The 13,307-nt window shown below is 34.9% G+C and overlaps 1 protein-coding gene across 1 annotated transcript in view; it reads right to left on the minus strand.

Annotated features, from left to right (window-relative positions):
• Positions 1-13,307, minus strand: part of LOC113113404 (semaphorin-6B-like) — a 90,771-nt gene that overhangs the window by 7,155 nt on the left and 70,309 nt on the right. The window contains exons 11-16 of the mRNA XM_026279575.1: positions 7,642-7,773; positions 6,395-6,544; positions 4,890-5,069; positions 2,318-2,458; positions 932-1,009; positions 153-211 (exon numbers count right to left, since the gene is read on the minus strand). Coding sequence (XP_026135360.1) covers positions 153-211; positions 932-1,009; positions 2,318-2,458; positions 4,890-5,069; positions 6,395-6,544; positions 7,642-7,773 — 740 coding nt within the window. The remainder of the gene's footprint in view (positions 1-152; positions 212-931; positions 1,010-2,317; positions 2,459-4,889; positions 5,070-6,394; positions 6,545-7,641; positions 7,774-13,307) is intronic.

Below are 13,307 nucleotides of genomic sequence, written 5' to 3' on the forward strand. Positions count from 1 at the left end.
TTGACTGCTCGAGTAAAACTTTTGAATCAGATCAGAATGGATCTTTTCTGTACTGTTGAAGAGTTGCTAGAGAATTCTCTTGAGGAAAGACAGAGATGCTGAAGATAGACCAGGAAGCTAAAGGTCACATCCCAACAGGTTCACAAACTCACCGTCGCAGTCTCCGAGATGTGAGGTGTTTCCATATTCAACATCCTGCACGAAAGGTAATCTGCAAAACAGGAGAAAAACGGATTTGAACATAAACCGCAAATTCACAGATTAGATACACGACACACATTTTATGCAAGTAAGCGACTGCAAATGCTTCTAGTTATGCGAACTCAATTTCATGCGTCATTGCTTTTAGAAATGTGTCCGAACACAATTCAAAACACATTCGATGTCAGTTTTCTTTTTCAGGTCATGGCAGACAAAAAATGTAACTGTCATGTTTACCAAGCTACCTGAATAATAATACATCTGGTTTAAAGGTAAACAGTTTATTTTTGTTTATATTAAATTAGTTTTTTTTTAAAAAATATGCAAATGTAGAACTGTATAACTTTTATAATTGTTACATTTTGTTTTGTGAAAATGTTGTTTGAATGTTCTATGAATGTTATTTCTGAACAATGCAAACTTGAACGAATGAAAAGTAATGTTTTTGTGGTAACTTTTTGAGAACATTACTAAAGTCAATATAACTTTGAATGAACTTTATATTAATGTTACTAGAAGAACTTGCTGAATGTTTAAGAAACCTGTGTAAAAGCATTTTCATTTTGGTTGACAGTAGTGGCTCAGAAATGTAACTCTTCACCTTTAATGGCCAGAATTTGAGGGTGACTCGATTGCCTGTTTCAGTTGAGTTTTGAAGGCATGCTCAGTGTGCACAACGGGGCAGATATATTCATATTTGTGTAGAGTATGTTTCTGATTTCTAACTTACCTGGTGCCTGGCCTCAGGAGTGAGCAGGTACTTCCTCTGGTCCAGCCGCAGTATGGATCTCTGGATGCAATGCAATTTCTACACACACACACACACACACAATGTTTGTCAATGTTATTACAGAGGTCAATATGGACCTCCTCAATAATGAATAGAGGAAACAAAACTGGAGAACAGAAATCATGATTTATAGAGATTTACAAAGACTGAGAGAGAGAGAGAGAGAGACATGAGTCAGACATTTCAGCTGCAGACTCATACTTTCTCATATCTGTTTCTCCAGCACTTCAAGGTCACTTCTCTAAAGACAGAACACACACACACACACACACACACACACATACACTCGTGTGTGTGTGTACAATGTTCATTTTGTATAGCAATACCAAAATAATATATAAAATAAACAGTCAATTAAATTGAATAGCACAATAAAAATAAATGATTATACCTAAATTTGGCGATGCTTTTACTGCATTTAAAAATAAAAGTAGCTAGATTTACATTCTGAACAGCAACAAATGTAATTAACTTTAATTAATTATTTGTTATTATTTTATTTTAGCCTTATACATAATTATCATTACACAATTATGATTTGTCATTTAAATTTATTCTATTTAACAATGCATTTACATTTAGTACTGTATTATTTGTTCAGCATCTATTTATATGAGCTTGTGCAAGGAAGAAAAGGAGGTTTAAAATCTGTGTACAGTGTAAAAATGATTTACTGGAGTTGCAAATAATACAGAGATTATTGCAGAATATTTGACAAGAAAATACTATTTCAGTCTTTCTACTTCAAAGTGTCATGGTAAAATCAATGTGTTACAATTTTTTTAATTATTAGTACAATTTACTAGTACAATTTAATTGTTTCTATACCATTTTTCATCCAGTGTAGCAATTTCTGGGTGAACAAATTCTTTTTTTTTTTGGTTTACCACCCATGGCAGCACGGGCTGCTGGTGCAAGTGATTTGAGCGACACATGGTGCTGCAGACGTACAGTACATAGTGGATTGCCGCAGATGGTATGACTGCACTGTACCACATCCCACAAGACGAGAGAGAACGTCAGCAGACTCAATCAAAGCCTCTACCATTAATCACGGCTGAACTGCACCAGAACTTTACTGCTTCACAGGAAGAGACCGCTCCAAATGTGCCGTACGGAAGCCAGGCCAGAAGGAGTGTGTATGTGTGTGTCTGAAGGAAACTGTAAAAGCTGGGTCACAGTAATTGCAAAGCCGCTGATGAAGCAGTGTGCATTTGGGTGGCACAATTTACTTTAAGATGGAAAAATGGGAATGTGTGTGAATGAGAGTGAGTTTAATCAGTGTACAGACTGAAGGTGTGTATGTGTTTGTGTGTGTGATCTTACTTCATGCATCTGGAGTGCAGTTGGCAGCGTGCGACAGACACTCTCACCACGCAGGAGTGGAAGGCCAGCAGGAGCGTGTGACTGGGTTTGTCCAGGGTCAGAGAGAGAGGCTGTCTCGCCTGCACAGAGTCATCACCGCACCTACACACACACACACACACACACACACACACTGAATTCATCAATACAAGCCCACATGCACTTTTACAACTTAACATTTCCTAGAACACGAATACGCACACTCATTAAAACCCAACAACTTCACATCAGTGTGAGTCATGAGCACATTAACACACAGTATGAGCACCCACACTGCAGCAGGGCACAGACATACGAAAACATTTCACATGTGAGAAGGTTAGCCAATCACTACAGAGGTTATCTACATATAGAACTTACATACTGTATATGCCATTTACATGTAGTTTTAAAGATACAGTAGCAAAAAGGGGTCAGGAATTAAAAATGAATGAGTAAAACAAAGAAACCTAAAGACATTTTCCAAAAGACTAATAGTTTGGAAAGTGAAACTGGGGACAGGTAAAACGTTCACTATAATGAATTAAAACAATAAAGGAAGGAAGAAAGAAAACAATTATACTTGAGCCAAAGCTATTCAATTATTCAAAATTCACTATTTATACACTTAATTGTGATATTGTGATGAAGAAAATTAACCAATATGAATTCCATCTTAAAAATGTGTATACAATCAAGAAAATTTGATTTAGATCATTTGAACTATTTTTAATATAATTTTACTAGATTATGTTTAGATAATAGGCTTTTTATTAACATTTACTTGAAATACTTTTGAACATTTCATTTTACTGACACTACAGTTTGAAATGTTTTTTAAAAGTAGTCTTATGCACACATAGGCTGCATTTATTAGTGGAAAAATACAGAAAAACAGTAATATTGTGATATATCATTAGAATGTAATGTAACTGTTTTCTCTCTGAATGTATTTAAAAATGTAATTTTAAAATGCTGAATTTTCAACATCATTACTCCAGTCTTCAGTGTCACATGACCTGTTAGAAATCATTCTAATGTGCACATTTGCTGTTCAAGAAACATTTGAAATAGAATTTTTGTGTAACAGTGTAAATATCATTACTGTCACTTTAAATCAACTTAATGCATTTTTGCTGAATAAAAGCATAATTTACCATACTGACCTAAAATGCTTGAATGGTAAATTTATGGACCAACACAGAATGCATTACCTATTAAATTTACATGAATTATAATTTTGTAAATTCCACTTCCTGTGGGGTGTGGCCAATTCAATTTCCAACTTGTGAAGGCAAATTCTTAAACTTTCTCTTTTTCTTCAGTAAGCTCCTGTTTTTTGGGCTGTTTGCCACTTTTTTTATAGTCACAGACATGCTATAAAAAGTGGCAAACAGCCCAAAAAAATACAGACTAAAAGAGATTCAGTCAGAGTTGGTCTTTTTCCAACACACATTAACTGTCAAGCTGCTAATAAGGCATTAAATTACTGCCACATCTCTGATTAAATTATGACACCAGCGTCTCAGAGAAACTCCCCAACAGCAGGTCACAGATATCAGACATGTAATCTAAACACTGATAAATAGCTGGAAGACAAGTGAGACATATTACAGGAAGTTGTGTGAGAGTTTGGGATGCCATCCAGAGAACACCTGCGGCAAGCCAGAAGGTCAAGCAGACACAGTGATCTCTTTGTTTCAGGTGTGTGTGTGTGTGTGTGTTTCCCAGCGAGTGTGGCGTCCTGCTGAGAACATTATCTCAACCGCCACACAACTCGCCTTCATCTCCCAGCATGCATCTCTCTGAACCTTACAGTTCTTCCTCCAGACAGGTATTGCCTTTCATCTTCAAAACCCCAGCCATGTTTTCATCCATCTGACCACACACACACACACACACACACACACACACACAAATTATCAGAAACCCAGCTGAATCATTTTGCCTCCTTTTGCTTTTGAGGACATTTTCAGAGGCGCTGTTTGTGGATTTATTTCTTCAGTTGCATTTGACACTGAATATCTTTTCCTTTGACATTGCTAAAGTTTTTAATCCAGGGCTAATCGTCAACAACAGTAAACAACTGCGAGACACTTTTTGATAAAAACTGATTTTTGGAAGTCTGGAAACAGATGAAAGGATGCTTAGGACAAAAACAACTTGATCTCTGCTCCTGACTTTTCAATCCTGCAACAATCTGCCTTATCAGGGAAGGCCAAAAGTCATCAAAGTATGTCTGAATCCAATGTTTGCATAACATCTTGTCTACTAAGCTGCTTTCATCTTTTTAGAGGTAGCATAGATTTATCTCTCTCGGGTTGTCATATTCTTAGTGTACACTACAGGTAATAAAGGTAAACATTTTAACTAATAAATATCACAATTCTTTCCTCAGTTAATTCATCAGAGTTAATTAATGGCAGGGTAGGCGATTTCGGAGAGTATAGCAATAGCAATCTAGTTTTGAAAGCATAAGATCCCACCCTCGCTGCAGGCCACACCTCCTGTAGCTTCTTGCCTCAAACTGGTTTCTAACAAAAAATCCCTTCACCTTTCTTGGTTGTATCCCTCCAGCTCTTCCAGAAAAATATTGGTATTGGAGTACGGGTTCTCCGGGATGGGTGTGATGAGGAACTTGAGAACGGTTCCCCTGGTGGATCCGAGGAACACCACAGTCCGATTGCGATGTGGGCCTGCCTCAGTGTCCACCACCATAGTGTTCAACTGGTACCTTTAAAATTAGGAAAATAAAACAATATGCACACATTACAGAAGCTTATTGCTTTTCTAAAACAGTTGCAACATCAATATGATGAAAGTAATGTTCCGACAACATATTTCATCATGCTAACTCTAAGCTGTTTACACTAGCCAAATAAAACAGTGCTTTAAAATCAACACGAAACTGCATTTGCAAGCCATTTTGCAACCATAATGTGATATTTTTCCAAGTGACACAGAATATTGAATAAGAAAAAAAATGTAACCCTGTGTTATTTCCCTACCCACACGGCCTAGTTACAATTCTGAGGAATAAAACAGTACATTCAGAGTCATTGAAGGTATTGCGATTTGAAAGACACATTTTTTTTTATAGAACATTCATTTCTGAATTGTGCACCGGAACATTAAGGAAGTAAATAGGGTTTGTTTTGATTTGTTGAATTCTGCTGGCGGTCACAGTTTGTCATTTATTTTAGCTTCAAACATTAATCAGATTTTAGTGCCGCCGCTATCTGTTTTAAACCATTCTTGTTGTGTTATTCTTACTACAGCTTAAGGAATAATTAAAAAGGGATGTCAGAGATAAGATGTGTAAATACTCTCTCTGTTGAGACTTGAGAAGATTAGGTGTAAAAAGGCTTATTTGGATCAAAGTTTACAAACACAGAGGATTTTCACCAGAGTCTCTGATGGCTCACAACAACTTTTAATTTCTGAGTACTTTTACTTGGTTGTAATTGTGAAAAACCTTTACTTCAAGACATTGAAGTCTTTATGAGGAGTAATTCACTAATGTTTATTCAAGATAAACATTCAGGCAAAACAGTCTGTTATTGAATATGAATCAAATGGACACCAGAGAACCACTCTCTTTTGTGTCAATTTACTTCTTGTTATCATGAAGGAACCCAGTGGCCATTTCAATCAAATTTTTAAAAGTGAGATGATTTACAGCTATATTTTTTCCTCTTTGCACAGAAGCTTTGCTTTGGTTCTGAAAGCCTCAGGCAATTTACTCTCCTCAGAAGCACTTCTGGAGTTCAGATTCATATTTTAACTAAGGGTTTTTTCCCCCGTTAACCTTGAGAGACACTGTAGGAACGCTCTTAGCAGGAATGCTCACAGAATGATGTCCTTTTAGTGGCGGTGCTGCTACATTAGCCATATTACAGCAGAGCTCGGCCTCCTGATATCTCAACATGGCTTTTAGCAGGCCGTGAGAATTGTGTTTCACCTTTTCAACTCTCAGCAACACACTTCGTACAACAAGCATCTTGCGGTTTATTGATATTTTTCCATAACACCTGTGTTGAGTAGCTGTACTCATCTTACCGGACCATAGTCTTGACTATCCACGGTCTGTGTCCAAGCAAAGGTACCGCTTCATCCATCAGTGGATGAGTTTTGATGAAATTCAGCACTTCATCAGGAAGGGTGTTGGAGGAGCTGAATCTCGACCCCTGGACAGCACATCCTCCAGGCCTAGGAAAGTCAAATTAACGCTTGACATTTCAAGCTACAAACCAGAAGAAGACAACTAGATATCAAGCAGTCAATCAGTAGAATGATGGATAGATGGATGGATGGATGAATGGATGGATCAGTAGAAAGACAGAATTATTAGTATTAGATCAGTAAAATACAAGAACATTGGATGAATGGTAGAATGATAGAACGAAAGATTGATGGATGGATGAATGGATGGGTAGAATCATAGAAAGAAAGAGGAATGGATAGATCAGTAGGATGATAGAATGATAGAATGATGATGGGTGGATGGATTGGTAGAAAGATAGAATGATGTATAGATGGACGGGTGGGTAGAGGGATAGATGGATTTATGGATAGATCAGTACTATGATAGAATGATGGATGGATGGATGGGTAGAGGGATAGATGGATGGATGGATGGATAGATCAGTATTATGATAGAATGATGGATGGATGGGTAGAGGGATAGATGGATGGATGGATGGATGGATGGATGGATAGATCAGTATTATGATAGAATGACGGATGGATGGATGGATGGGTAGAGAGATAGATGGATGAATGGATAGATCAGTATTATGATAGAATGATGGATGGATGGATCAGTAGAATGTTAGAATTAAGGATGAATGACAGATCAGTAGAATGATAGAACGATGGATGGATTGATGGATCGGTAGAAAGATAGAATGATGGATGAATGGATGGGTAGAATGATATAATGAAAGATGGATGGATTGGATAGATCAGTAGAATGATAGAATGATGGATGAATGGATGGGTAGAATGATAGAATGATGGATGGATGGATGGATGGATGGGTAGAATGATAGAATGATGGATGGATGGATAGGATAGATCAGTAGAATGATAGAATGATGGATGGATGGATAGGATAGATCAGTAGAATGATAGAATGATGGATGGATGGGTGGATGATGGCTGGACAGATGGATGGATGGATCAGTAGAAGATAGAATGATGATAGGATGGATATTAGATAGAACAATGGATGGATAATTGGTAAAAAATTAGAACGATGGATGGATGGATAGGATAGATCAGTAGAATGATAGATAGATAGATACCTGGGTTTTGGTACCAGTTCATCAGGTACAGGTGTCCAGATGGATTCTGGAGATTTCTGCTCCTTGAATCTGCCCTCAAACACACGTGCCAGCTGCTGCATGTCAAACGCACACACCGCCGAGCCGGGGATGCTGGGTAAACACAGAGAACAAGAGGGTCAAGACACATCACTGATCCAATCCACACCTCAAACACACACACACACGGTCTGAAACATTTTCTGACATAAAAATGATGAATTGTCAAAGCGACATGTCACAACAAGACTAAAAAAAACAAAAAAAATAAATCAATTAAAACGCAAATGTGATGTAAATTCAAGTGACTCAACAAGCTCACCATATTGACATACAGTTATTGTATAGCGCATAGGCTTTATTATCCATATAACTATACAGCACACATTTGGACTGATTTTTCACCTTTTCGTGGTGCTTTTTGGTCACTATATGCTTTCAATGTATGAATATCTGAAATATCTTCTATGTTTCATGAAAGAAAGAAAAATCTCTTTGGAAAGACATGATATTGAATAAACTGTGGAAAAAACTACATATTATAGCTTGATGCACATGAAACAAAAAAGAAATCGTAGATCAGACACAGAAGGAAACTGTAAAATGAACTGCCAGGAAGAACAAGTGTACAGCCTGAGGTGTGTGTGTGTGTGTGTGTTTTCTGGTCTGCAGGTGTTCACCATGTGTTCCAGGGCAGCTTGTGCCTCTCTCCTCCACTTCCAAACGGCGGGAGGTCAGATGGGCTGTTGAGGAAATTTGGATCCTCTTATCTGTCCAGATTTCAGCCACAACAACACCACTAATCTAATCGAAGACTCGTTGTGAACGTATTCAGCCTTGTGCAAAACATGGAATTATCAAGTCTGGTGTGCTCTGATGCATACACTGAAATTAATAGTTATACACTATCGTCAATAGTTTGGAGTAAGAAATTCATTGTTATTTGATCAAAAGTAACAGTATAATTTTGCAAATAAAATAAATGCTGTTGTTTTTCTTTTGTTCAAAAGATAATTCTAAAAAAAAATCATTTTTCACAAAAATATTAAGCATCACAATTTCTTTCAACAATGATAATAATTACCAAATAAGCATGACATTATTATTATATTAGAAGCAAATCAGAATATTAGACTGATTTCTGAAGGATCATGTGACACTGAAGACTGGAGTAATGAAGCTGAAAATTCTGCTTTACAAGCATCATACGAATAAAATATATATCAAATAATATTTCACAATATTACTGTATTTACAGTAGTTTTGATTAAATAAATACAGCCTTGGTACACTATAACAAAATCTATAACAAAAAAAATCTTATCAAGCCCAATATTTTTGAAAGGGATTGTTTTTAAAGCAATATTTTTATTTTATTGTCTTTTAAGTAAAATTTTCTAAGTAAAATTACCTACATTTTAATTTCTGAATATATTAGATCAAGTTTTAGACTTTTAAAAAGATTATAAATATTTTTAAGTTTCTTTTACCATAATATCACAAGTTATGCAATAATTTGTATTAAATAATAATAATAATAATTATAAATCCACCCTATCCTTTTCTTGGGAATATTGTCTAGATGAAATGTATAAATGAATACATAAATGTAGGTTTTTACTTGTTCTTAATTAAAATTCCCATACTATTAATCTTTTACAAAATCCCCTTAACTTAACTATAATCCCCTTAACACTATAATTTTGTTAGGAAAACAACAACAGCCCAAACATGTGCAAATATTAACAATGCATTTATGAATCTTGTGATGTTGTGTGGATTGTAAAACAGGAGCAGGCTGCAGTCACACATGGTCCCATCAGCTGCTCTCAGAACATGTGTGTTTGGACCACAGTGACAGATTTGACGAGTTCTGCCTGGTGTCCCGCTGGAACTGGAGAGAGAGGGCTTGTCTGCACCCCTCACCTGACACCAGACCTGCTGAGCCAACACTGGACAACATTTGGCCAAAACTGTGCCAATGCCGGGCCAGAGATGAACCAAACCTCACTGTCCTTTATCTTAAATGACTGGGACAAAACCAAGCCCCTGCACCTCCACCAAAACTCATAAAGTGTCTCTCACAAAACAAACTTCCATAGACTCAATCCCACAAACGTTGGTCAAAAACAGCAGGTTGGCTGGTTTTAGCTGTTTTATTATCATTATTATTATTATTATTTCATCAGAGAGGTTACTGTCAAACACAATTTTGTTCAAATAGCCTGCGAATGAGGTTTGTACATAAATCAATATAAATCAATATAATTAAATTAAAAGCTGGAAAGCATCAATAAGAGGTTAATTAAAGTTTAATAAAAAATTTACCATTTCACTCAGTATTTTTGCATGCTATTTTATTTGTATTAGAGTAGGCGTAGTGTTATTTTAGTAATTTTTTTATACTGTTACAGTTTTTATTACTATTTTTAAATTGCTTTTATTTTCATATTTCCAGATTTCATTTTAACTTAAATTTTTAGTCTTCGTTTTTAAAATATATACTTTTATATAGCTTTAATTTAGCTTATTTCAGTTTTTATTTGAGTAATTTTACTTAGTAATTTAAGTTTAAGCTTTTCATCTATGTTTATTTGACTTTAGCTTTATTTCAATTACCAAAAATGATTTCCAAACCTACAGTACATGACTTTATTTCTTGTGTGGAACATAAAGAAATGAGTTTCAGTTTCAGTCTCAGTTCCCACAGACTTCTGTTATACGGACAAAAATGCAATGGAATTCAATGGGAACCAAAACTGTTTGCTTACAAACATTCTTCAAAACATGCTTTTGTCAAAGAGATTTGGAACCACATGATGGTAAGTAAATGATGACAGATTTTTGGTTGAAATATGCAGTGAGGAAGCACACTATTTAAAGCTTATGATTGTATAAATTAAAGCGCTATATTTGTAAACCAGACAAACGTTACTCAACACAATGAAACAATTTAGGGAAAATAATTGTGATGCAAGCTTGAATTTGAGCCAATAGCTACATTATCCTGATCACAATGAGAGTGCAAATCCACACAGTGACTAAATAAAACTGCAGCAGACAAGACCAGTCCAGTGCACTCATCACATTTGGACATGATGAGGTCTGTTCATTCAATTCTTATCATTTCATTCCTGCTCAGTTTCTCTGTAATATCCCCCACTAATACATACACATAAAATATGGGGTCTGATCTGTTTAATATGGGCTGTTGGTAATTGAAAGGCTTTTGGGAATGAAGGGTCTCATTTGGAAAATTTGGAAAATGTGTGCAGATTGATGGACAGAGACGACGCAGTGGGCTTGGTGTTAATGGCCTGATTTGGAGACGGGCCTGAGCCCACCGCCTGCCGCCCTTATGGAGGACATCTGTGCCAAAAATTACACCAAATTAACAGAGATGTCACTGGATGGCATCTTGCTCTCCTTTACTGAGCTTGCCAGTGTAGCACAACCTTATAATTACATCAACTATTTAAAAAGAATAAAGGGAAAAACAATAATGTTCTACAAGTGCCATTAGGGCACTGACACCTTTCTCATTTACCTCAGAAGGTGACTAAAAATGAATGTGATTAAAAGAATAATGCACTGTTCTGACACAATGTGATTTCATTAGTACTGTAGTGTTTGCTAATCATTGCTCATAATTAAAAGTCTGCCTTCATTTACTCCCCCTCATGTTGTTTCAAACCTGCATGACTTACTTTCTTCTGTAGAACACAATTGAAGATATTTTGATGAATGATATTTGGAACAAAAACATTAGTGAATCCCATTGACTGTAATTATACTGGCAAAAAAACAACAGCATTAATATATGTATATATTAAATTTCACCTTTATTCCACAAAGAAAGAAAGTCAACATGTTTCTACACTACCTTTTAAAAATTAGCTCTTTATTTTTTTTTAGTTAAAAAAGTGACAATTTTACTCAATATGTTTTGCATGCTATTTTATCTGTATTAGAGTACTTAATTTAATATATCTTTATATATATATATATATATATATATATATATATATATATATATGTATATATATATATATATATATATAGTTTTCAATTTAAAATTGTAGTTTTGGTTATTTTGTTATGTACTTTTGTAAAGTTTTTCATTTATTTTCTTATATATATAAATAAATGTATATATAAATAACATATAAATAAATTGTTTAAGAGTGACAAAGACATTTATCATGTTTTATGTATTTTAATATTTATTATATTATTATATTTTAAATAAATGCAAATAAAAAATATTAATAAAATATTCTATTCATTAAGGATTTCTGAACATTCAGCTTTGTACCACAGGAGCAACTTACATTTTAAAATACATTAAATTGAATATAAGAGACTTCATTGAGCATAAGAGACAACACTGAATAATAATAATAATAATACTCCAAAAATCAGTTTTGATGTGCATTACCACTGCAAAAAATGAGACGTGCAGACAGGGTTCGAATAGGAGCCACTCGGCGAACACGTCTGAAGCCAGTAAGCTGTCAGAAGTTTGTGGCCTCCAACTCTAATCAAGCCAATGAGCTGTCAGATGCAGTGATCTACAGTCCTGTAAACCTCAAGCTAGACAAACCAGCTCTACTTTCACTCTGTTCTCTCTGGCACTCGGCCCTGGTCACCTATCGTCCACTGCTTTAAAGGCTTTCTGGCAGCATGCCTGTGTAACTGCCCAGCCCAGTGGGGTCGAGGTGAACAGGCCAAGATCTCCTCATCACACATTTGAGACAGGACACGACGGGGGGCTGAGAAATGAGGACTAAATAAGAAGAATGGACAGGGCACAAAGCAGGAGGGGCTTCATGCTTTTTTAACGGTGGCATAGAAGCTCAGCTAAAACTCTAGTGCGAGTAACACAGCCAGACTAAGTGGTTACTAAGGTAAGGTGTTTAAAAATACATTTACAAAACAACAGTAAACATCTTAAGTTATGCAAATGAGCTATATCAATTGCTTTATCAACTTTGTACTTTTTTGTACAATCGTATATTTTTTTATTCTACAATATAATTTTGATTAATAATAATAACTAATAATAAACACTTCTTGCACCAAATAACAGAGTTCATTAGCCTAATTGTAGGCTGTCGTTGATGGTTGCAAAGAAACATACCAAATCTCAAAACATAAATCAGTTAACATTCAATAATAATAGTAACAATAACAGTAATAGCAATAAATAAAAAAATCACCAAAAAAATAAATACAATTATCCTATGTTTGGTTATATGGCTTATATATGGTTATTTGATGATAATCATAATACAAATCAAACAAAATATTCATAAATAAATGAAATGTGAATGTTCACTACTAATAACAATGATCAGATTTAATAATTCTTGAGCTAAACAATATACTTCATTATCCTAACTGTAGCGTTTTAATGGTTACCAGGTAAAATATACATATTAATATAGAAATCAGTTAATGTTCTATAATAATAATAATAATAATAATAATAATAATAATAATAATAATAATAATAATTTTATTTATTTATTTATTTATTTATTTATTTATTTATTTATTTATTTTATTAAAAAGGTAGTAAGTCAGTCAAGGCTGTGTGTTACAGTAATTTTTAATATGGTTAAGAGAGATAAAATCACTGTTATTGA

Source organism: Carassius auratus, chromosome 2, assembly GCF_003368295.1.
Source record: "Carassius auratus strain Wakin chromosome 2, ASM336829v1, whole genome shotgun sequence".
In the NCBI taxonomy this organism is placed as follows: domain Eukaryota; kingdom Metazoa; phylum Chordata; class Actinopteri; order Cypriniformes; family Cyprinidae; genus Carassius; species Carassius auratus.